The following is a 26079-nucleotide window of genomic DNA, read 5'->3' as shown; positions in this document are numbered from 1 at the left end:
CCGTCCATGTGGTCTATATTAAAAAAGGGCACTTCATTTAACAGGCTTTTAAAATTCAATATTGGTTCACAATTTCTTATTAAAATATCAAAGGGATGCAAAAGACCCATATGAGTCTGCCTCACAAGGAACGGACTAAGCTTCAAGGACCAGCCTGGAGAAAGGCAAGATTATTAAAATAATTTATTTTTAAAAACCTGAATATTTCTCTCTCTCTCTATATATATATATATATATATATTATCACATCTTTACTTGATACATACAAACATTAACATCAAATTAACATTAACATCAAATTCACATTTCACGTTTTAAATATACATTAATTTTGCCAAAGTACATTCAAAAGATTAGCAGACCAGAGCCTAGCCATCATCCACACCGTAGCCCTTCTGCAGTATCTCTGAGTGGTGCAGCTCAGGACCCAGTGCTGGAATTCTTCACTGTCTACTGGCTTCACTCTGAGCAGAGCAGACACTCACTGACGCTGCCCTGCTCCTCCTCACTACACTGAGCCATTGTAGCTGGAGTACCAGTCTCTTCAGCTATCATTCCACTCCTTGCCAAAGAGACTGGCCATTCGGCAATCTTCAAATATGAAGATTATATCATCACTAATGAGCTCGAAGAGATCAGATGATTTGATCCTGATTTTCTAACCCTCACAGCTATCCTCCAGTCAATGTTTAATGCAAATGAGACTGATTGGAAAACTTCATTCATACATGCGATTGGAAACATTGGGCTTTCTGACGTAATATATGTCATTGTAAACAAACATTTGGCGCTGGGAGAACAGAGGATTTACGTTTATTTCATGTTTACCACCAGCCAATGTGATCGCGTCACACCCGGAAAGCTCTCGCCATTCAAAGTTCCCCAGCAGTTCATTGTGAATGATGTAGCCTATTTCATATCCAGCAAGCAAGAGCAAGGCAATTCTTTCCTCAAATATTTATATATTATTTTGAGAAACACCCAAAAATATATTTTCTATTTCTCAAAATAAGTGACCAAACTATTGTATATTGCTACTGCTGGGACGTTGGGCTAGGCTACTGGTTCAAGAGCTATAAAAGGAATACAGAGGATGGAAAAGGGCCCAGTGGAGATGCCAGCTGAGATGCATGAATTGCACAAGAAGGGAACAGTGAAGACAGATGTGTAAATTTGAAATTAATCCACAGGCTGGGCTATTAATCCACCAATTTTAATTCCATATGGCGTCAAATTTGCACGCACCTCATGTTCCAGAAGGTTGCCATGGAAAATATGAATGTTGTTTCCAACTACCAATCAGCAACTGCGCTGTAAATCCGGCTGCATATTGAACGTTGAGATTGCCCAAAAGGCCAGTCTCTTTGGCAATGACAATGAGTGGAATGTTCGCTAGAGACTGGTACCCAGGCTAAAGACTGAAGTATCTCTGCTACTACCGCTCTCATCTCCATTAGGACGTCCCCTCTGCGGGCTTTATATCTTCAAAATGGACACATACATAAGCTACATTCATAGTTTTTTCAGAGTAAAAAGCACAAACATGGATGTTTCTTTGCGCTCATCTGATCCCGAGACAGATATAGCCCATGTTCATTTTGTAAAATGATCAATAGGGATCGACTGCATATAGAAAACACACCTCTTTGGCTTTGAAATCAAGGACACAGACTTTAGTCAGAAGTAGTGCATTAGAAAGGGATCCTATGTGTAGATGAGGTCAACAGACCTAAAAAGGTCACAGGTCATCCATGGTAGGTGGAGGGCCCGTCCCCGTCCAGGATGTCTCTAGTAACCGGCCTCTCTCTCCGGTTCTGACCAGTCCCTAACCTCTTCAGTGGGTCCGATGTGCCAGGCCGCAGCCAGGGCTCCGTGGCAACCGTCTCCACAGACACACACCTGTCCGGGTGGTATGGGGTGGACCGCAGCGAGAGGTGGTCTCCTTCATCGGCTGACAGCCCTCCTGGAGACCAGAAAGCCTTGTCATTCACACAGAAAGACACTTGATGGCCCAATCCTAACGTGAGATACCTAGATCTGCATTTATCATGTCATTTATTTTAGAAAGGAATCTACCAAAAAGACTCTATTATGTTGCAGCAGTGAATGATTTGCAGTTCTTGGTGCGTTAAGGATGAGGACAACCTTGTCCTCTCTACCTCTATTCAGTTATATATAAAGCGCAGGAGGCTGCTGAGGCGAGGACACATAATAATAATAATAGCTGGAATGGAGTGAATGAAATGTTATTAAACACATTGAAACGGTGTATTTGACGTGTTCAATACCATTGTATTCATTCTGTTCCAGCCATTACTATGAGCCCGCCCAATTAAGGTGCAACCGGCAGCCTGTGCTCTATAGCCATGCCATCGTAGAACGCTCTTCCACTAGAGGTTACTGTATGACAGTGCCTCTCCTCTTTCTAAAGACCTAGTTTAACTATACTGTATATATCAATATGAATATATATATACAGTACCAGTCAAAAGTTGACACACCTACTCAATCAAGGGTTTTTCTTTATTTTTACTATTTTCTACATTGTAAAATAATAGTGAAGACATCAAAACTATGAAGCAACACATATGGGATCATGAAGTAACCAAAAAAGTACTAAATAAATTTCACCAAGAAGGAGAGTGATGGAGTTCTGCATCAGATGACCTGGCCTCCACAATCACCTGACCTCAACCCAATTGAGATGGTTTGGGATGAGTTGTACCGCAGAGTGAAGGAAAAGCAGCCAACAAGTGCTCAACATAAGTGGGAACTCTCAACTAGCTTCCTCATGAAGCTGGTTGAGAGAATGCCAAGGAAGTACAAGCTGTCATCAAGGCAAATGGTGGCTACTTTGAAGAATGTTGTTTAACAGTTTTTTGGTTACTACATGATTCCATGTGTTATTTCATAGTTTATGTCTTCACTATTATTTTACAATGTAGAAAATAGTAAAAATAAAGAAAAACCCTGGAATGAGTAGGTGTGTCCAAATGTTTGACGTTTGTTGTCTCTTGGCGTCTTTCCAATATAGAAATACTTTTATTTGGGCTCCCGAGTGGCGCAGCAGTCTAAGGCACTGCGTCACTGCAGTCCCTGGTTCGAATCCAGGCTGCATCACATCCAGTCGTGATTAGGAGTCCCATATGGCTGCGCACAATTGGACCAGCGTTGCCGGGGTAGGCCGTCAGGGTAAATAAGAATTAGTTCTTAACTGACTTGCCTTGTTAAATAAAAAGGTTAAATAATTACATATTTTTTAAATGTAGAATTGAATGTCCTTGTCAATAACTGTTCTGTACTTTAATGTAATAAAGTAAACCACAAAGACATGTGATGTCGCTCTCACCTGATCTCCAGTTGTGGTCGTTGAAGTCATCCAGTCTGCGGATGCGTCTCTGGTTGCGGTCCTTAACCCCCTCAATGTTCAGGCTGGCCACAGAGAATAGAGACTGGGCATCCAGTTGGCCCTCGTCCTCCCTCTGACCACCGGGAGTCACCATGTCCTGGACCATAACATGGAAACATCACAACATCTCTGAGTACAGCAGGTTACTAAAGATTACGGGTTACTAAAGACTACAGAGAGAATATACACTTGTCCATCACACAAACTGTTCACATCCCTCTTGTTAGTGGAGAGAACATTTTGCAGGTCTTATGTCTTCATGTGATATCTGAGTGACTCAACAAAATCGATGGGCTAAAACATGTTAGCTAACATGGGCTAGTTGATAAACTGGACATTTCTGCAATGACGGACATGAAGAGGAAAACTGCTGCTGCACTACCCAGCTTGAGCGAGTTGAAAGCCTGATCGTTCGTTCCCCACCCATGAAATGTGTTTGTTCATCTCCCCTTATCTTCTAATTCTAAAACCTAGAAAAGAGGGACGGTTGTGTTTTATCTTCACTAGAATCCTTTCCCCAATGCCGGTCTCAAATGGTGGAAATGAATGGACTCATTAAAGAGCTGTTGAAATGGCACTCATTATGTGATGAGGGCTCTTTCTTTCACTCCTCTGGAATAGACTCTTACATCCTCAAAGTCTCTTCTGCTGGCGGGCCTCCTGCTCTCCCTCTCCTGGGCTAAGGGCTGTCTGGACCTCAGGTTAAGAGCTTGCGTTGGGGATGGGGACCCTGCGTCACCATTGGGGTAATCTGAGGACACGGCACAGTAACACATTTACAAACAAGCAAGGTTGGATGACTGAATTGCTATTACTCCAAGTCTCTTTAAAATGAACATGCTACAGCAGTGGTAAAAATATGAGGGCAATATTGGGGGGTTAACACTATAGCAGCTGCAGCACATTCCCTTCCTACCTTCCTCTCTCAGTCCGGTCTTGCTAAACCCACCATGCAGCTAGCACAGGCTCTCTGCCCTCTCGCAGGACTGGCACCAGCTGTGTGGGTGCCATTGGCTTCACATGTGCCGTGTTGGCACTGGCAGCTACCCAGATCGTGCCCAATGCCCCTCCCCTCAATTGGCTGTAGTGTAGCGCGTGTGTGTGTTCATCCCATATCCACTTCATTGTAATACTGTACCCCAATGTATCACTATTCATTTCTTTCCAGTAAGCACGTCCTCAGGAGAATATTTGTTCAGTCACCGACAACACCAGGCCACACCTCTAAAAAAAAAACAGGCTGTATGCCCAGCAGGCTCACCAATAAAAGCGCTCTCTGACTCCAATAAAGAGACTCTCTGGTGGTCTTGGCCTGGCTTCTCCCTCTGACAGGATAGACACAGAATAAAAGCCAGTCAGACACCTATAAAAATCTCAGTCTGGACAAAGTCAGACATCAGTTTCCCCAGCCAGGAGTGGCCAGAGGAAGCTGGCTCAGATGTAACAAGAGAACAGTGAACTCACAGGATGATAACGAGGCTGTCGCTCCACATACGTCTCAAAGAAGTCTGTCAGGATGGGAGAGACACATTAAGAACTGTGTGGCTCTCTCTCTCTCTGTCTGTGCGTGCGAGACTGACCTGACTCTTCTCCTCTTCTCATGTTCCTGATCCTGCGTTGTTGCTCCCTGAGCAGAGCCTGCTGCTGGATGTCCAGACTGTGTTCATCACTGGGGGGGTCAGGGTACACATGATGCACCTCCTCACGAGATGCGCTGTCTATAACACATACACACACACACACAGCTTAGTTCCTGCCTTCAGGATTACCACCTCCTCACCATGACACAGATGTCAGGCAGTGCAGCGGTGGTCATGTGTACGGATGCAGCACTAATGGTGGATGCAGATTAGCCTATCACAGTGGATTTCCTCTCTCTGGCCAGTGTCCACTATGATGAGAGGCTAAGCTCTGTATTACAGTATAGGCTCAGCTGCGGCCAAGATTAAACTGATAGTCGACCTCTAACAGAAAACATCCTTTGTCCTCAACCCCTCCATCAGTCTACATTGAGTGTAAAAAACATTAGGAACTTTAGGAGCTCTTTCCATGACAGACTGACCAGGTGAATCCAGGTTAAAGCTATGACCCCTTATTGATGTCACTTGTTAAATCCACTTCAAATCAGTGTAGATGAAAGGGAGTAGACAGGTTAAAGAATGATTTTTAAACCTTGAGACAATTGAGACATGGATTGTGTATGTGTGCCATTCAGAAGGTGAATGGGCAAGACAAAATATTTAAGTGCCTTTGAACAGGGTATGATAGTAGGTGCCAGGCACACCGGTTTGAGTGTCAAGAACTGCAAAGCTGCTAGGTTTTCCACACTCAACAGTTTCCCATGTGTTTCAAGAATGGTCCGCCAACAAGCATAGAAGTCAGCATGGGCCAGCATGCCCTGACAAATCAAGGCTGTTCTGAGGGTAAAAGGGTGTGCAACTCAATAATATGAAGGTGTTCCTAATGTTTTGTACACTCTGTGTATACGCTGAGGCAGTGCCATGGTGACTCAGCTACTCCGCAGTCTAGACACTTAGCAGTGAGCTGCAGATGGACTGTAAGGAACATAATTGTTGTGTCAAGACATGACAACCATACTTGAGCATGGCTGTACCCCAACTTCTCCGCAAAGGAGAGGAAGACATAGGCCAGCTCTGAGGTAGGCCTCTGGAGAGCTATAGTACTGGAGGCAAGAGATGTTCTGCTCACACACACACACAACAGCAATGTGTTTCCACTCACTGGAGTATACACACACTGGCGGACTTGCCATTAGGTAGAGGCGGCAATTGCCTCAGGCCTCGAATCAAGGTGCCCCGTAAGCTGGGCATATTTTTTTATATATACAAATAAGAAATCTACAATGCTCCACTTGAGGCATAATAAATAATAAAAACAAATCCCCACCCAAATCGGTCTGTTTAAGCTAGAGATGTCTGTATTTTTGTCGACCTTCCGAAACTCAGGTGGAAGGTGGCCGAGCTACAGAGGTGTTTGTCAGACCAGGAGACAGCATCCCGAAGATGCTCATGAAAACGTCTGTAGCGAACACAATGGTGATCTCCGTTTTGCTCTCTGTCCCCCACAAGTGCCATGGGACTCGTCTGAAGGTACCGGGCTGAAAATTGAATCTATGTGAATAGGGCATTTCCATGTAAAAGGTATAAGGGTAATTCCACAGCAATAACAATTAACATTTTCCTGCGCTTTCTTATATCTATCAGATATAGGACAGACTTCAAAACATAATTCGTTTTGATATTATTTTTGACTGTTATTCAATGCGTTTCTATAGGCTAACCGCAATAAGGCCAAATCCAATGTTACATCAAATCATTTTTATACTACAGGGGTCCTAAAATTCCAAATAAAAGAGCTAAATGATCCTTGGTATGACCATCTTAAAACAATTCCATATGTTAGCTTAATAGAAACCTAGCTCCAGGCCCTTAGACTCTAGGAGGATACAATACACATTTATTTAGTAAAAAGACTGCTGATAATATTACCATTGTCGTCAAGGCAGAGGACATGTATGTGTAGCCCATGTATCTGATGCTGTCTGGCTAAAAAGATTATGGTATCTCATACTATTTTGGACCAGACAGAATCAGATACATGGGCTACATATGGTAAAACAGCGGGGCACTGTTTCGCTCGATAGGATGCTTTCTCTGGTGAGATAGTTTCAATCACTTGCGAATTGAAGCAAAATTGGCAGGTGCATAGTGCACTGTTCAGATGCTGGAATTATTTTGGATGAATGTACAAAAAGTAACCTACATTTTGAATTGATTTGTTTGACAATCAGATGAAAACATCATGACTGGTTGTTGTCATGGCACATTAAAAGGTAATACACTTGTACAATTAAATTACTTGTCTTTACTACAAATTCCATAAATCAAATCTGAGGAGGGATGGAGGCTCAGAATGGCCTCTACCGCCGGCATCCAAATCACAAAATCTGCCCTGTATACATAATAAAAGGCACACAATGTTGTCATCACTCTGTAATGTACAGGCACACTAATGTACAGACCCTTCGCTAAGCCAGCCCCAGAATTTTGGCCAACCAATCACAGCGCTCAAATGGATAGCAACTGTCGTCCTCGGACAAGCTCATGTTTGAAGCACATGATAGCCATTGAGGGCATTACAAAAACTGAGAACGGTCATCTAAAAACAAATGGTTTAAATGGCTAAATAATGTAACAGTGCACCAGTGGTACTTGCTACTGTGATTCCTGAAACGCAGAGCCTGTTGGAGTATTTTTAGATCCTGAAATGATACTTTTGTTACATTGTTTGCTAGCTCAGCTGGTTTGCTAGCGAGTTCTCAGTCTTATTGCCCCCCCAACATTGCTAACACTAGCTAGGTATATAGCAAGTTTTTTCTACAAGTTTTTTCTAAATGTAAGCTAGTTATGAGTAAAACCCTCATCTGCTGTCGACATCAGGATATGATTTGTGAGAGCACTAATTAGCTCCAAAAGGGGCTAGTAACTTTGGCTTCATGCCAACAGTGCTTTCAGAATCTTCCAGTGGCTAGCCACACTACAACCTTCATTTGACCATGTTCCCCTGAAGCAGTTGTAATGACAGTCCACCACAACATACCAGAAAACCTCCTGATTAGCAAAGGGTAGGTCGTCTGTGTTCAACATTTTGAGATCATTGTGAGGGGATTTCACCAGTGGTTAGATGGGGGAATTGGGCCTCTGGCGGGAAGGTTGTCTGAGGATGCAACAGTAACCGAGTGGGACGGAGGGGATCAATTGTTGTGGGGAAGGGTCCATTTTTGTTGTACACATAGATAGGACTTGGGCTTGTCTAGCACCTACTTGGGAATGTTTGTGTGTGTCTATGTGTTCTCTGGACCCTCAAATAAACTCAGCACTGGGAATCCATTCAAAGGCAATTTCCTTTGTTTCAGCCCTGTGTTCTCTCCCTCTGTGTTTATGCGGCCAAACTGTCCGTTACCGATGGATGGCTTTTAAGATGAGTCAACCCATGACCTCATGAGAGTAATGCCATAGCGTGGCGGAGAGGAGACTTGATGAGGGCTGCACATCCAGCCAAGCTAAACAGAATAGTTGAGCCATGATGCCAGGGTAGTTCAGTATGGTGTGTTTCATTTAGCTCCATCAACAGCCAACGGCATCATAGCAGAAGGATTCCTGACCATAAACAACAGGATTCCACAATGACAGTCACCTTGGCAACTAGAGAACACAGAATCCCTCAACAACAAAAAAGATCTTAGATTAAATTTACAGAGCAGATGGGCAGCAGCAGGAATGAACTAAGCCTTGGCAATGGATCATAGAGTTTATCTTTGCATGGGATGTACAGTGCATTCGGAAAGTTCAGGCCCCTTGACTTTTTCCGCATTTTGCTATGTTGCAGCCTTATTCTAAAATGGATTAAATATGGTTTTCCCTCGTCAATCTACACACAATATCCCATAATGACAAAGCAAAAACAGGTTTTATACATTTTTGCAAATGTATAAAAAAAAAATTACATTAAATGGGGAAATCACATTTACATAAGTATTCAGACCATTTCCTCAGTACTTTGTTGAAGCACCTTTGGTAGCGATTACAGCCTCGTGTCTTATTGGGTATGACGCTACAAGCTTGGCACACCTGTATTTGGGGAGTTTCTCCCAGATCCTCTCAAGCTCTGTCAGGTTGGATGGGGAGCATCACTGCACAGCTATTTTCAGGTCTCTTCAGAGGTGTTCAATCAGGTTCAAGTCCGGGCTCTGGCTGAGCCACTCAAGGACATTCAGAGACCTGTCCCGAACCTACTTCTGCGTTGTCTTGGCTGTGTGATTAGGGTTGTTGTCCTGTTGGAAGGTGAATCTTCACCCCAGTCTGAGGTGCTGAACACTCTGGTGAAGGTATTCATCAAGGATCTCTCTGTATGTTGCTCCGTTCATCTTTCCCTCAATCCTGACTAGCCTCCCAGTCCCTGCCACTGAAAAACATCCCCACAGCATGATGCTGCTGCCACCACCGTGCTTCACCGTAGGGATGGTGCCAGGTTTCCTCCAGATGTGACGCTTGGCATTCAGGCCAAAAGTTCAATCTTGTTTTCATCAGACCATCAAATCTTGTTTCTCATGGTCTGAGTCCTTTAAGTGCCTTTTGGCAAACTCCAAGCGGGCTGTCATGTGCCTTTTACTAAGAGGTGGCTTCCGTCTGGCCACTACCACAAAGGCCTGATTGGTGGAGTGCTGCAGAGATGGTTGTCCTTCTAGAAAGTTCTCCCATCTCCACAGAGGAACTATGGAGCTTTGTCACAGTGACCATCAGGTTCTTGGTCACCTCATTGACCTCCTTTATTTGAACTATTTTCCACATTGTAGAATATTAGTGAAGACATCAAAACTATGAAATAACACATGTGAAATCATGTAGTAACCCAAAAAGTGATAATAAAATCTAAATATATCTCATATTCTTCAAAGTAGCCACCCTTTGCTTTGATGACAGCTTTGCACACTCTTGGCATTCTCTCAACCAGCTTCACCTGGAATGCTTTTCCAACAGTCTTGAAAGAGTTCCCACATATGCTGAGCACTTGTTGGCTACTTTTCCTTTACTCTGCGGTCCAACTCCTCCCAAACCATCTCAATTGGGGTGAGGTTGGGTGATTATGGAGGTCAGGTCATCTGGTGCAGCAGTGAAGGGGTCTGAATACTTTCAGAATGCACTGTATGCTGTCAATTAACCTCTATTTGATCTGGGGAGGGCATCAATAAGAGAATGAGAACTGAGAGAGAGGAGACATGTCCAGTTATAGTATAAAGAGTGTGTCATTGACTTACCTCTGTATTTGAGCTGGTTGAACTCCCTGATGTTCTGCATGTTGACATGGGCATCTGGAGCAGCCGTTCCAGAGTTGGGTCTTCTGGACGACCCCTGGGCTCTGATGAGTGCCATCTCAAACACTTCCCCATGGGGGCGCCCTCTGCGCCTGGGCACAAGACAGAATGGAACATCAACACGCCACAGTCGCCCCTATAAAATATGTATGTTTTGTTTGCAACCATACACCGACGAGCATACAGCTTACAGAACAAACAAGTACCTGGTAAATCAGTTTTTTTCAATTAACATGGATTACAGTGTATTGTTCCAGGGATGAGTCAGAATAAAGCTATAGCACCTGGGCCTGTGGATGTTCGACACTTTCAAGTGTTTCTTTCAGACCCGAAGCCGGCATGATGGGGTATTCAGCATAGGTTGCTTATACGACCTGAGGAAAGCCTTCTAACTGGCAGAGGCTCAAAGATGTATTCTCCAGTGCTCTTAAGGTGCACTAGTGTTTGAATACATGCAGCACTTTGAAGAACCATGCGTGACCAAAGAAAAGTTCTGTTCTTGAAGCCAAGGGCATTCACCATTCATGAAATGTTTGTTCCTCCTGAACATACCCTGGGCAATAAGGGCAAGACTGTTCAAGGTAAATGGTTTAGATTTGTCAACGTGACCTACTGTGGCCCTGGTGTTACTGTAAAGGGTGTGTCTGTCCTGCCTACCTGGTGGAGATGGGTGTGTCTGTCTCCTCTCTGTCACTCTGCAGCAGCTGCCCCTCCAGCCGTCTCTGTTCGCTCCGCAGCTGCCTCCGCAGCGTGGACAACTCACTGATCACACCCTGCTGCTGGTCCTCTGGCAGGGAGATGGACAGGTAGAGACAGACAGACCGTGGAGAAAGGGAAAGAAACATAGTTGAGAGAAGATATCAGTAAAGTCAGGTCTTTTCTCCAGTATTTATTTGAGTGGTCTATCTCAGTGCTAAGGCAAAAACCAAAATGTGCACACAGGGGGGGCCCCAGGAACGAGTTTGGGGAACCCTGCTCTATCTAACCTGTGGCTCGGAGCTGGTTTCTCCTGGCAGGTACAGGTGGAGAGTGTGGTGCTGACATAGAACGCTCCTGGGGACACAAGGAACAAGGAGAGTGAGTGTGTATGTGTGTTTGTGTGTGTCTCTGCAGGGGTTAGGGGTAAGGTTAGGGTTAGGGTTGAGCCAGGGTGTGGACATGAAGCCTCTGCCCAGGCTTTGCTGAAGCATCGTACAACGCCTGGATCTGTATTTTACGTATCAGCTTACAACATCATAGGTTATAGCAATCTGGTGCCCGACTGCACAGTCCATTAAGTGGCACACAACCATTGTTAATTGCATGCCATGTCTGAGCAGGCGAACACGACCAGGGTTATGGCTAGGGTTAAGCCAGGGTGTGGACATGAAGCTAGGGTTAGAGTAACTAAGTTACTTACAGACAGGGCCCTAGAGGAGAGCTGGCTGACAGCAGAGGGAGGTCTGGGAGTGAGGTGCTGCTTCCCCAGTCTCTTCTGCAGGGCTGGGATAGGTGGTGACGGATCCCTCTGACTCTGCATAATGGACATGGTACAACTCCCACTCAGACGGCTAACAACACCAAGTAGTTTCTACAGTATCCAGTCTTTTCTGAACATATTACACACCTCTTCCTTTCGCGCATATCTTTCCCTCTCAACCTGCTGTCTCAGGGTCTTGCTCTCACGCTCTTCCTCCTCCCTGCTCTTCCTGTCCGCCTCCTTACGGCGCTCCTCAGCCTGGCGGATCAGCTCTTCATTCTTGGCACTTTGCTAAAGCAGGGGAAAATACAGAATCCAGTTTCAATACTTGCATCCTTCAACCAATGTGGGTTCATGTATCTAATCAAAAATGATAACCTCCTCCCCACCTCGACCTCCTTCCGTTTTCTCCTCTGCTGCTCCTCCTCAAACTCCTGCTGGATAAGAACCCTCTGCTCTGCCAGCCTCTTCTCCTCCCTCTCCTCCTCCATCCTTTCACGGTCCCTCTCCTTCGCTTCCTTCCTCCTTTTCTCCTCGATCTGTCCATCACAAAACAAACAGCACTGTTCATCAGTCTGACCGTGGTCTGTGAGCACAGCCTGGATGGGATCTTTTTAACACCTATCAAGAACCTTTGTGGTTCTTGTTTGATCCATAGTATCCACAGATCAATAGCATGGTTCCATTATTACTCTTGTGGAGCCAGTGGAGGTGTTCTCCCTGCGTGTAGGCTGAGGGCTGTAGGGCCAGGTACCTGCTGCTTCAGGTAGTCTTTGTATGTGTCCTGATCCTGGAGTTGCTGTGGAGTAGGCTGATCACTGAACACGTTGCTACGGGCGAACTGGGACGTCTGAGCAAAGGAGAAACCTACAGGGACGGATGGAGAGGGGTGACTCATCAATTCACACACACATACAGACAAAAGACCAGGACAGTGAAAACTGACATTTACAGAGTGCCTGTGAGAGTTGGGCTACCTGATATTCCCCTGGGGGTAAGTACCCCTCCACCTCCAATCCTGCCTACAGAGCCCGGCGGCCATCTCCTGTCCCTGGACTCTGGGTTTACGTACACCTCCTTGTTGATCCTGTGCATTCTGTTCAGATCACCTGGAAACATGGAGGCATCGTTATCAGCTACAGAGAGACTTTCAATGTAGTGGTGACTCACAGCTTACGCTACAGTGCCTCCTCACACCAGGGCCAATGCAATGACAACAGAGATGTTGACAGAGAAATAACCCGGAGGCTTACATGCTGACCACAACGCCGGCGTTGCGTGCATTGCAAAATAAATTTACACATTCATGTTATTCAATCATTGCACCAACACTGCTTGCGCGTGTCAACGAACTTGGTTCTATTTGTGAAGTTTGACGCGCTGCAAGTCCGGCCTCTCGCATCTCCTCATTGGTTTTTAGGAGCATATATCCATGTGGGTGATTGAAAGATGAACTGAGGTTCACACTCCAGTCCAGTCGGTGGTGGTAATGCACCTTAAAGTTGGTTGCCAACCGCCATATAAAGTCCAAAGAAGAAGAAGAAGCCTGAAGGAGGAGAGATTACTAGAAACAAACTCGGTTTACCCTTTTATCCTTGGATTAATTGTCGGAGTAGAGGACCTTGTGCATTTCAGGCTTAAATAACAACCCAATGTTTATATACCAGGACAAATTAGCCAGCAACAGCAAGCTAGCTATCTAAATTGCCATAAATGTTTAATGCTTTTTGACCTGTCCCCAAATTAATACAGTTGGTTCAGAGTTTGTTTGGATATTTCAACCTGCATATCCTGGTTCGCATCTGGTGTGGGTGGACAAAATCAACACACGCGCGATGGAGCGGTGTGGTCAGCATTCCAGACTAAATCAAGTGACTGAAAACTAAGGTTTCATAGACACATTCAGAGAAGTTATCATTTTGGTTTTTACAGTTGCTACGTATGTGAATAAACCTAAATCTAACAGTAGACAGAGCAACTAAAGAGGACTAGCGACTATGATAAACTCAGCAAAAAAAGAAACGTCCCTTTTTCAGGACCCTGTCTTTCAAAAGATCATTCTTAAAAATCCAAATAACTTCACAGATCTTCATTGTAAAGAGTTTAAACACTGTTTCCCATGCTTGTTCAATGAACCATAAACAATTAAGACACTAACAGCTTACAGACAGTAGGCAATTAAGGTCACAGTTATGAAAACTTAGGACACTAAAGAGGCCTTTCTACTGACTCTGAAAAACACCCAAAAGAAAGATACCTAGGGTCCCTGCTCATCTGCGTGAACGTGCCTTAGGCATGCTGCAAGGAGGCATGAGGACTGCAGATGTGGCCAATCCAATAAATTGCAATGTCCATACTGTGAGATGCCTAAGTCAGCGCTACAGGGACACAGGACAGACAGCTGATGGTCTGCCACTGCGAGGACAACGTGTAACACCTGCACAGGATCGGTACATCACACCTGCGGGACAGGTACAGGATGGCAACAACAACTGCCCGTGTTACACCAGGAACACACAATCCCTCCATCAGTGCTCAGACTGTCTGCAATAGGCTGAGAGAGGCTGGACTGAGGGCTTGTAGGCCTGTTGTAAGGCAGGTCCTCACCAGATATCACCGGCAACAACGTGGGGGGGTCGGATTCGCGTTTATTGTCGAAGGAATGAGCATTACACCGAGGCCTGTACTCTGGAGTGTGCTGGTCTGGGGGCGGTGCGTCACAGCGTCATCGGACTGAGCTTGTTGTCATTGCAGGCAATCTCAACGCTGTGAGTAACAGGGAAGACATCCCTGGTGGTACCCTTCCTGCAGGCTCATCCTGATATGACCCTCCAGCATGACAATGCCACCAGCCGTACTGCTCTTTCTGTCCGTGATTTCCTGCAAGACAGGGATGTTAAAGTGTTCTGTCATGACCAGCGAAGAGCCCGGATCTCAATCCCATTGAGGGTGAGGGCTAGGGCCATTCCCCCCAGAAATGTCCAGGAACTTGCAGGTGCCATGGTGGAAGAGTGGAGAAACATCTCACAGCAAGAACTGGCAAATCTGGTGCAGTCTATGAGGAGATACACTGCAGTACTTAATGCAGCTGGTGGCCACACCAGATACTAACTGTTACTTTTGATTTTGACCCCCCCACTTTGTTCAGGGACACATTATTCCATTTCTGTTAGTCACATATCTGTGGAACTTGTTCAGTTTTTGTCTCAGTTGTTGAATCTTGCTATGTTCATACAAATATTTACACATGTTAAGTTTGCTGAAAATAAACGCAGTTGACAGTGAGGACGTTTATTTTTTTGCTGAGTTTATATAAATTAAAAAGGTGACGTACTGATGAGATTTCCCCTGTCGTCTTTGAGAGGGGCCCCTCCTCCCCCCTTCCCCCAGGGATCATAGGCCTTCATCTCAGCCTCGATCTTGGCATCATAGCGATCCCTTTTCTCCCTCTCCTGTCTTTTTCGCTCCTCTCCTTCCTGGATCTGTGGCCAGAGGGGGGAAGATGCCATCAAGTACTGGTCATTAAATTTAATTGTAAAAAAATATCTGAGTTAATTTGAGAGATAAGAAAAAGTCAATCTATTCAATCTGAGCTCTACAGTATGTAGGAAATTAAATGTGTTCCTCTTTTCTACTGCCCTTGTGATATTCCTGCTGTATTCCCTTTACCTTGGAAAAGTGCTGACTCCACTCACGCCTGATCTCTTCCTGTCAAAATATTGCAGTCTGTCACTAATCTGAATCATTGGTTTCCTGTTCCTCTGGCATCAGCAGAGGGAAACAAAACAATCTGACGCCGCTAGCTAGCAGAGTTAGCATCTCACTAAGCCGCCCTCCACCTTCACTCTCACAGGGTCATGTTCAGTAGCGCACAACACAGCAAAACATTTTGATATTTTCCCAAATATGCAGTTATTGGTCCAAATAATAATGCTGTGATGACTAAGAAAGTGGATCAATATTTAATGGTTTATTCTTCACTAAAACTGGACTTGGTCAATCTTGGCGAGTTGTGAGTCCACAGAGATGGCCAGCAGAGAGAGAGAATGGGTGAAGGAGAGAGAGGGAGTCAGTAAGGTGAGGTAGGGGCAAGAGGACAGACTTTCCTCTCAGTCTTTTATCACACTATGAGAGTATGGCTAACACACCCCTCCATCACTCTTACCCCGCCTCCATACCACAGCTGGGGAGAAATTGAAGCCCAGACACAGCCCTTAGCCATGGTATATTGGCAATATATCACAAACCCCAGAGGTGTCTTATTGCTATTATAAACTGGTTACCTGCGTAATTAGAGCAGTAAAAATAAATGTTTTGTCATACCCGTCGTATACGGTCTGATGTACCACGGCTTTCAGCCAAATCAGCAATCAGGGCTCGAACCACCCACTTTATAATGTATCATAATGTCCTGTGATATTGTTTTTGTCAATGGGATTTTCCCTTGTTTAAACAATGTTTAAATACATTTTACAATGTGTAGCCTACCTGTTGTCTCAGTGCTTCCTTGTAGTTCAACACACTCTCCTTGGACTGCTTGGGCCTCTCTCCTATCGCCCCAACACCCCGCCCAGCTCCAGGGAGGGCCACAGCATGCAGATAGGCTCCTCTGGAGAAAGACATTCAAACATTATGGGTAACCATATCAACACAATACCCCTAGTTGTGAGAGACATATAGCCTACACACAGCTCTCAATGCTTGCTTAGGGTGCCCTCTTCTGTTTCTTTAAATAACTCAAACCTGAAGTTGTGTTACTTAGCAATGAGCTGTATGAAAACAAAGTTGTGTGATTGTGTGTGAGTGGGTGACTTGTGTGCAGGTCTCCAGACAATGTGGAAAGGTATGGAATTCCTGTACTAAGGACACCCACCGGGCCCCTTGATGTCCAGGTGGAGGCATCATTCCTGGAGGCAGATTTGGGAAGACCATGGGCTGCCCTCCACCTCCTTGAGGTCCATCTAAAAGGGAAAGATAGGAGAACACTATATCAGTTGGATATCAAATCAACACACACCAAAAAAAAAAGTGTCCAAAACATTGTCAGACCTTTACTAAATTAACGAATGCAGCTACAACGGGTGTTCTCAAGCTAAGTTAGTAGATTGTCATGTTTTGGCACAGAACAGCAGCACTCAGGTCTTTGCCACACACACACACACACACACACACACACACACACACACACACACACACACACACACACACACACACACACACACACACACACACACACACACACACACACACACACACACACACACACACACACGCACACACACACACACACGCACACACACGCACACACACACACACCTGGATCAGAGGAGGCTGGTGAGGGGAGGACAGCTTATAATAATGAATGGAATGGTAACAAGCACATGGAAATCAGGTGTTTGTGTTTGAGACCATTCCATTCATTCCTTTCCAGTCTTACTATGAACCTGTCCTCCCCATTTAAAAGTACAACCAGCCACCACTGCCCTGACTGGATACCTTCCCATTTGATCAAGTATAGTGAGTATTGGCTATTGAACAATAGGAGGCATTTCTCCAGAAGTGGAGCATATTGGATGCAGTTGCTCACATACATCTGGACTGGGAGTTTGTGAAACTCATTTCCAATAAGCTGTCTGTCCATGAGCCGTATAAATCATGAGTGGGTCATATGAGCGTTATGGGAAACAGTGCCAAGCCCTGTTGGCCCATGATCTGGTGACATAGTGGCTTCATAATAAAATGGTAATGACCCTCCATGGAGAGTCTCGGGGGGTTTATTTAAGGCTTGGTGGATTACTCATTGCAGACAATGGAGTCAACATATATTACCAAGAGATTTTCAATGACAGTGAATCACAATTGTCTGTAATAAATCTGTCTAATTCTAAGGATAGCCAGATCCTAAAACTCAGAGTGCACAATATCACAAAATAAGAAGAGAGAAAAGGATTATGGTCAAATCCTGTCACGAGGCCTCTTTACCAAAACACAGTACAGTATATTTTTCCCAGTTGTTAACTAAGATACTAACAGTAGAGCAGATTTTTGTCCAGGGGATTCCTTGCTCCATAGTAGTAATAGGCCTCATCATACGGAGTCCTGTAGGCATCAGTTAGAGTGGGCGGCAATGGAGGTGGTAAGCTAGCAATTCTGGAAAAAGCAACACACACACAATTTTAGTATACACATTCAAAAAACACAACAACAACTGACCAAGTAAAGATGTACTTTTGTTACCCCATCTTGTTTCACTGTACCTTGGGGCGACTATCTCTCCCAGGGTACTAGAGAGGCTCCTGTGGAAGTCTTCATTGAGAGGGGCACCCCCAGGCACCCCCATGCCTGCCCCTAATCTCGCTCCAGCCCCCATCTCTAACTGCGGCCCCCCTGCCCCTGTTAGATGGCCCAGGATGTTCGTGTAGTCCATTGGAGGGGAGGGGAAGGCAACACGGGGCCTACCAGGGGGACCTCTCTCCTCTGTGCCCGCCTCGGGCAACTCCTGGTGGGGCCTAGGGCTAGAGTTGGTCCCCAGGGCGTCCAGGCCTCCTCCGGGTCTATAGGGGATGTCACGTCTCCGGCCCTCATATTCGCGGTTCACCGCCCCAAACTGCATAATGCGGTCAGGCTGGGAGTACACGAGGAAAGAGACTATGTGACTCATGTGGGCAAAAATTATGGAACACTTGAATACATCAGAGTGAAAGTTTAGTCACCATCTATGGTAAAGTACAAAGTAATTCAGGGGCAGAAATATATTAATCGATTATCAGTGTAATTGATTCAGAGCGATGTGAAATGTGCTGATCATGCCATTGTTGTGAGAAGGGCTACTTTCCAAAAGACTTGACAAGCTAGTCAGACATGATGCAAAGTCTTTTCTGAAAACATAAAAACCCAAGTCAAATGAGTGAACAAACAAACATCTTGTTATGACATATTTGTTTGTTTCTCCAGAGCTTGAAATTCATGATTTACATTCTGGCAAAATGTAAGAGTACACATCATTACAACATTGTTACCACCACAGCATATTTGTTAAGTCATGACCTTATATTCTCTTTCATATGGTTAACCATACTTTCATAACCCAAATGTCATACAGTATGCATTTCAAGGACAATACAGTACCTCGAAAAATATTAACAAACCCTTTTACCTGTTTCTCTGGGTCAATCGCCCCAGTGGCAGCAACCCTCAGCTCAAGATCCTTCTCTCTAAAAAAAAAAAAATATTGAAACCATTTTTAAACACTATTCACTGACATTCACGGTTTATAACCCAACATAGGGCCCTGGTCATATCTAACAACCAACTTGACCCATATGGGTGTGAAAGATACCATGAAATCTCCCCGTGTTAAACTCACTTCTTTTTGTTCCTCTGCCCCTCAGCCATCTGTTCCAGCAGCTCCTGTCTGTAGCGGTCCTTCCGCCTCTGTGTGGCCACATCCCCCTCTGTTTCCCCTGAGAAAAATCCCAACACATAACAAATAGCCGTTCAACTTAACAAGCGTGTGTTAGAGCAGGGATGGGTAAACTGTTTGGCTCGAGGACCACGTCGGGATTTCAAAATTCAACGTAGGGCCGCACAAATTTCTTTTGGACCGAATTGTTTGTCAAAATCTATTTGTGGGTCAGAAAAAGGGAAGTTATTTGACAATATCAAATATACAAGTCCATTATAATTTCTAAGTTTTAGATGTTTAAGTTTGGTATGGAGTATTTTTTGTTACCCAAAATAATAATTCACCCCCCCCAAAAAATGATCCAGCAGCTGTAGTTTTCCCACCCGTGTTACAGCTAATGACGTTTCACATTTATGTTAATTAAATTAACTTTAAATGTCCCAGACACACAGTACTGCTTTATACAAAATACAAATTGTACATTACACATTCAACATAATACATACATTACAGGTTACCCATCATTCACATTACGCACTTCTCATATGGCCACATACATAACACATCTAATGTTATTAGTTACAGCTACCGGTATATAGATATAGCCTACCTGTATCTAAAGACCAGACCTGAACACACACATGCATTAAATGAGTGTCTCCTACCGATCATGAGTCCAGTGAAAAACTGGGCCTTGTCCTTGTGGGCTGCAGACCTAGATCTCTCGGCGGTCTTCATGGCCGCTGGCATCACAGCACTGGAGAACAGTTACACCGTTACATAGACAGACAGTAGCTAGGTAAACATCTGCAGCTCAGTTCACCCAATCAATGAACCACCTCATAAAAGACATGGCCTAGCCAATCAGTACTGCTCGCAGCCCCACCCAAGTCAACCCGCACCACCACCAGCACCTCATACACTACCACAACAGATCCCCGTGTCTGACTGCAGTCTTCTCTTTACCCAGTGACCCAGACACTAAAGAGTAAAGACCCGTCACAGTCAAATCAATGCAGCTCCCCTGATGGAATTGAAGTGAGTGTCTGCCTGGGGCTAAAACCCAAACCTCAATGAGAGGGAATGCTCTCTTACACAGCTTATTGAACAGTGGTTATATTTAGAAGCACAGAAATGGCATGACAGTCAAATGCAATGGAAGAACAAAATATTTTACACAGGAATGCAATAAATAAACAAGCCTGGGAGTCGGGACTAAAGATAAATCTTGTACATTACAGTTCTGCTTCCTTTGTAGTCTTCCTCAACAATCAATACAGGAACAGATCGATAGAGAGGTTTTATACACATGATGGCCAACTCTGCTAAAGTGATTACCTTAGTGGCCATTTAATACATTTGCCCTCAATTTTAGTTAAGGAAACAGGCTCTGACTGATCTAATGAGTTTAATTCCAGTGGGTCACTCAGTACTTGGGTTTTGGTGTCACCGACTGGGACTTTCTGATCCGGTCTCTGAAGTTCTCTTCATGGACAACAGGCGGCTCCACCTCCCTCCTCTCCCGCAGAACTCTGCAATAGAAAGAAAATACTCTGTTAAAATTACCGCTTTTTTATCTCAGTATCAAATAATTTCTAGATAACAATTAAATACCTTACTGTCATTATTTTCAATAAAAATTGTCAAAAAGAAAGAAAAATTGCTTCTTAGCAAAGATCAATTTCTCAAGGAAGAACTTTGCTCGGACTTTCTGGGAGTGGAGGAGAAACCTGAAAATGAGCTGATATTGGGAGAGAGGTTTGGAATCCTCTTTCTTATTAGTCTAATTTCCCACCTGGTGTTGCCACCAGGCAGGCCAAAACAGGCTGAAAATTCAAGTGGTCTTTTAAACTGCTAATACACTAACAGTGCATTATCATAATTTTCACAATATTATTCCAACCACAGTGTAGGTATATACAGTGCCTTGCAAAATTATTCGGCCCCCTTGAACTTTGCGACCTTTTGCCACATTTCAGGCTTCAAACATAAAGATATAAAACTGTATTTTTTTGTGAAGAATCAACAACAAGTGGGACACAATCATGAAGTGGAACGACATTTATTGGATATTTCAAACTTTTTCACAAATCAAAAACTGAAAAATTGGGCGTGCAAAATTATTCAGCCCCCTTAAGTTAATACTTTGTAGCGCCACCTTTTGCTGCGATTACAGCTGTAAGTCGCTTTGGTTATGTCTCTATCAGTTTTGCACATCGAGAGACTGAAATTTTTTCCCATTCCTCCTTGCAAAACAGCTCGAGCTCAGTGAGGTTGGATGGAGAGCATTTGTGAACAGCAGTTTTCAATTCTTTCCACAGATTCTCGATTGGATTCAGGTCTGGACTTTGACTTGGCCATTCTAACACCTGGACATGTTTATTTTTGAACCATTCCATTGTAGATTTTGCTTTATGTTTTGGATCATTGTCTTGTTGGAAGACAAATCTCCGTCCCAGTCTCAGGTCTTTTGCAAACTCCATCAGGTTTTCTTCCATAATGGTCCTGTCTTCCCATCAATTTTAACCATCTTCCCTGTCCCTGCTGAAGAAAAGCAGGCCCAAACCATGATGCTGCCACCACCATGTTTCACAGTGAGGATGGTGTGTTCAGGGTGATGAGCTGTGTTGCTTTTACGCAAAACATAACGTTTTGCATTGTTGCCAAAAAGTTCAATTTTGGTTTCATCTGACCAGAGCACCTTCTTCCACATGTTTGGTGTGTCTCCCAGGTGGCTTGTGGCAAACTTTAAACAACACTTTTTATGGATATCTTTAAGAAATGGCTTTCTTCTTGCCACTCTTCCATAAAGGCCAGATTTGTGCAATATACGACTGATTGTTGTCCTATGGACAGAGTCTCCCACCTCAGCTGTAGATCTCTGCAGTTCATCCAGAGTGATCATGGGCCTCTTGGCTGCATCTCTGATCAGTCTTCTCCTTGTATGAGCTGAAAGTTTAGAGGGACGGCCAGGTCTTGGTAGATTTGCAGTGGTCTGATACTCCTTCCATTTCAATATTATCGCTTGCACAGTGCTCCTTGGGATGTTTAAAGCTTGGTAAATCTTTTTGTATCCAAATCCGGCTTTAAGCTTCTTCACAACAGTATCTCGGACCTGCCTGGTGTGTTCCTTGTTCTTCATGATGCTCTCTGCGCTTTTAACGGACCTCTGAGACTATCACAGTGCAGGTGCATTTATACGGAGACTTGATTACACACAGATGGATTGTATTTATCATCATTAGTCATTTAGGTCAACATTGGATCATTCAGAGATCCTCACTGAACTTCTGGAGAGTTTGCTGCACTGAAAGTAAAGGGGCTGAATAATTTTGCACGCCCAATTTTTCAGTTTTTGATTTGTTAAAAAAGTTTGAAATATCCAATAAATGTCATTCCACTTCATGATTGTGTCCCACTTGTTGTTGATTCTTCACAAAAAAATACAGTTTTATATCTTTATGTTTAAAGCCTGAAATGTGGCAAAAGGTCGCAAAGTTCAAGGGGGCCGAATACTTTCGCAAGGCACTGTGTATATGTATATGTATATATGTTCTAAATGTTCTGTACACTGTGTAAATATATAGCTATCATTGTAATCTTCCTGTTTAAAGGCCCAGTGCAATGGGCCTTTAAACAGGAAGATTACAATGATAGCTATATATTTACACAGTGTACAGAACATTTAGAACACCTTCTTGAGATGCGCTCCCCCCAATGCTTCCTTCCAACAGTTGTGTCAAGTTGGCTGGATCTCTTTTGGGTGGTGGACCATTTTTGAGACACAAGGAAACGGTTGAGCGTGAAAAACCCAGCAGCATTAAAGTTCTTGACACAAACCAATGCGCCTGGAATCTACTACCATACCCTGTTCAAAGGCACTTAAATCTTTGGTCTTTCCCATTCACCCTCTGAATGGCACACATACACAATCCATGTCTCAATTGTCTCAAGGCTTAAAATCATTGTTTAGCTGGTTTCCCCCCCTTCATCTACACTGATTAAAGTGGATTTAACATGTGACATCAATAAAGGATCATTGCTTTCACCTGCTCAGCCTGTCATGGAAAGAGCAGGTGTTCATAATGTTTTGTACACTCAGTGTATTTCTTTACAGCGGCAGGTAGTTTGCCGACATAAAAAAAACCCATAGCTTATAGATGGGGTAGTGCTGGATCTGATCAACTCTCCTGAGAAGCACCTGTCAGGGCTGTGATGAACTATTCTCCTCTCTCTTCTCCCAGTGTACTCTGGCTCTCGGCTCCACCTGGATCTCCCCCTCTCCAAGAACTCAAACTCCTCTTCTTCCTCCTCCTCAGAGTTGTACTCATCCCTGTGCCTGCTTCTCCTCCTGGGCCTCCTTCTCTCCCAGTGCTCCAGGGACTCCTCTGGTCTGTGGTGCTCCCAGTGCCTCCGCCCTCGTGGGGCCTGACCCTCTGTCCCTGTCCCCCTGTCGGTTAGGGTGGCAACGTTCCTCCTGGATGGGAGTCGCTCCCAAGGCTGGCCTTCTTGGTTAAGCTGGGTGTTATGCTGGGCCTCTGGTATGGCTGGGGGAAAATACAGTACAGTTGGACTCACAGTCTCCGGGGCCTGCACCTGTGAATCAGGAAAGAGATGTGTTAAATGTTCAAAATGTGGCAACATGCTGTAGGATCTTAGTCAAATGTAGCCAATAAACAGGAGACTCAAACATAAACTTATTAAAAACACATTGAATAGGTAGAGATATTTTCATAAAAAACACATACATCTTATTCTCGGTATGCATAATCTATTGTTACCTGAGAGGCATTTGAAAGTAGTCTCCTTATTTGCCCTGACTGTCCATTAAGGAAGAGGTTGTATTCCTTGTTTCTTTCATCTCTTAATTTGTCCTGGAGAAAGACAACACAAACTTGCCCATCTTCAAATCACAAGCCATTCAGTTGTTTAAAAAAAATATAAATTGAACAATATTTTATTTTGCTTTATTTTACCAGGTAAACCTGATGCTAAGTTAGCTACAGAATGCCAGCATACACAAGTGTCAACTAAATTAGTTTCTGTGGGACACCAAATCTTATCTTGCACAATCAACATTGGGAAACAAATGTAAACTACTGTACTATATCACTCCTTAAGTCATTCTAATGTAAAAGGGCCTCTCGGTGCAATGAAAGAGGGCTTGGTCGGTATGTTAGCCTGGCCATGGCGACCTGGCATTCTGTTTAATCCAACTAAAATATGCCCCCCCCCACACCCACACACACACACACACACACACACACACACACACACACACACACACACACACACACACACACACACACACACACACACACACACACACACACACACACACACACACAGAGAGAGTAAATGGCTACCTTGGCAAATCTCCTCTCACCGATGGGTAAGGAAAGGCCTTGAGCCTGTGGGCCGGGTTCACCAGCATGCAGATCCTTTTTCTAAAGTTAGAGATTGGAAGGGTCAGTGTGACACGTGGAATAACAAAAGGGGGACAACGATCTGTTTTAATACACTGTCCTGTAACGATGGATCCAACCCAAACTCTGTTCTTCAAAGGAACTTCCATTTTAAAGGCTACTTTCAATAACACCTCAGCTGATGTGATGTGGACAGTTAGAGAAGGGGATTCCCTACCCTTCTTCCCTCGCCAGTAAATTCCTGCAAGTTTTTGTGAGAACTAAGAAAATGCAGTTAGAAACTTACGGTTATTTTTGTTATACACATCATGGTACCTTAGTAAGGAACAGTATAACAGATTGTGTTCTAAACATAACTACAGCAAACCTGAGCCATATATCGTCTGTAGTCCAAACGAAGCTCTTGCTTGAGTTTTTGCTTCTTCTGCTCATATTCTGCTCCCAACTGCAAACTTAATCCTGAGCTCTCCTCTGGAAAAAAAATCTGACTTTAATCATTAATAAGTGCTGCATATCACTAGCAATTCCACAGACACACAACAAACCACACCTTGCCCCATGACAATTCAAATCAAATCAAACTGTATTTGTCACATTCCTGACGATGGTGGTGGTCATAGAACCATAGGCTACACTGTACCTCTGCCAGGGTTTGGATGTCCTCTTTGAGTTGATGCCCAGTCAAATGGAGCAGCGTTCTCCTTTACAGAGTTTACATTGTCTGACTTTGTCTGTTGCAGTGGGAAAATAAAGATAATATTGGCCATTTACTTCAATCATTTATGTAATTAAATCACTGACAACATTTGAGGAAAGCTTTTAACATGAAACTAACATCTGGCCAAACATTTGGAGTTTGCTGACCATTACTCATTATTACATTGGCACAATTACACACCTTGATTGTCATGTAAGGTGGTTCCTCCTCTTCCAAACATGCCCTCTCTTTAGCCACTTTGGCTGTATGTTCCTCCAAAAAACGATCTAGGTTATCCATTTCTGCATAAAATACAAATACATGCTCGAAATTAGGAAAAAGCTAGGATAGAGCATCCATATGTCCGTTGTTAGGCAACCAGGATACACAAAGCTAAATGGCTAACGTTAGCTAATTTGAATTACGGTCCTTGCGAATGTTAGAAAGTTGTCCCAAAACTATTTTTTTTTCTTTTTCATGCAACACGTTTAGGGAAATATTAACCCAAACCAACATGGTAGCTTACCGCATGAACAATCTTTGTGAAGTGCGCTATCTGAATGAATGACCATCAAGTGGTTTCGCCAGTTCAGCAGGGTCGCGAGACTTCGCACCGCCACAAGAACTTCAATACGTTTTTTTATCAGGTTGTTTTTAAGAATCGAAAATTGTGCTTCACCACTCTAACAATAATAACACATTGACATTATTTGGCTTTCAAATCTTAAATGTACTAATTACTTTGTTTCCAAATAACAAATCAGTAAAAAGCGTCTGCATATCAAACA

The 26079-nt window shown here is 44.0% G+C and overlaps 1 protein-coding gene across 2 annotated transcripts; it reads right to left on the bottom strand.

Annotated features, from left to right (window-relative positions):
• Positions 1-112: 112 nt before the first annotated feature.
• On the bottom strand, positions 113-26079 carry LOC118361741 (centrosome and spindle pole-associated protein 1). Of its 2 annotated transcripts, XM_035741920.2 has the most exons (31): positions 25818-26079; positions 25493-25593; positions 25235-25325; positions 24962-25065; positions 24535-24615; positions 23950-24042; positions 23370-23764; positions 20602-20700; positions 19834-19925; positions 19130-19226; positions 18920-18977; positions 18021-18388; positions 17795-17913; positions 16637-16724; positions 16252-16372; positions 15433-15471; positions 15098-15245; positions 12741-12872; positions 12518-12630; positions 12153-12302; positions 11911-12054; positions 11704-11817; positions 11291-11357; positions 10962-11091; positions 10248-10396; positions 4990-5127; positions 4874-4917; positions 4671-4734; positions 4039-4160; positions 3350-3506; positions 113-1963 (listed from the first exon to the last, which is right to left on the bottom strand). In XM_035741920.2, exons 1-31 carry the CDS (start codon positions 25861-25863, stop codon positions 1746-1748), a joined length of 3882 nt encoding a protein of 1293 aa, XP_035597813.1. In that variant the 5' UTR covers positions 25864-26079; the 3' UTR covers positions 113-1745. The 2 variants fall into 2 exon arrangements, with proteins under 2 accessions (XP_035597813.1, XP_035597814.1); XM_035741921.2 differs by lacking the exon at positions 15433-15471 and having other exon boundaries at positions 148-1963.

This window comes from Oncorhynchus keta, chromosome 28 (assembly GCF_023373465.1).
Source record: "Oncorhynchus keta strain PuntledgeMale-10-30-2019 chromosome 28, Oket_V2, whole genome shotgun sequence".
Lineage (NCBI taxonomy): Eukaryota > Metazoa > Chordata > Actinopteri > Salmoniformes > Salmonidae > Oncorhynchus > Oncorhynchus keta.
The sequence above is the reverse complement of the archived record's forward strand: the minus strand, read 5'-3'. Positions and strand labels throughout refer to the sequence as shown.

Excerpts from the sequence above, each read along its gene's own strand:
- LOC118361741 (XM_035741920.2), bottom strand. The coding sequence starts at position 25,863 with ATGGTCATTCATTCAGATAGCGCACTTCACAAAGATTGTTCATGCG. Across the intron at positions 25,066-25,234 it reads ACATCCAAACCCTGGCAGAG|AGGAGAGCTCAGGATTAAGT; the intron begins GTACAGTGTAGC and ends TTTTTTTTCCAG. Across the intron at positions 11,092-11,290 it reads AAACCAGCTCCGAGCCACAG|AGGACCAGCAGCAGGGTGTG; the intron begins GTTAGATAGAGC and ends TCTCCCTGCCAG.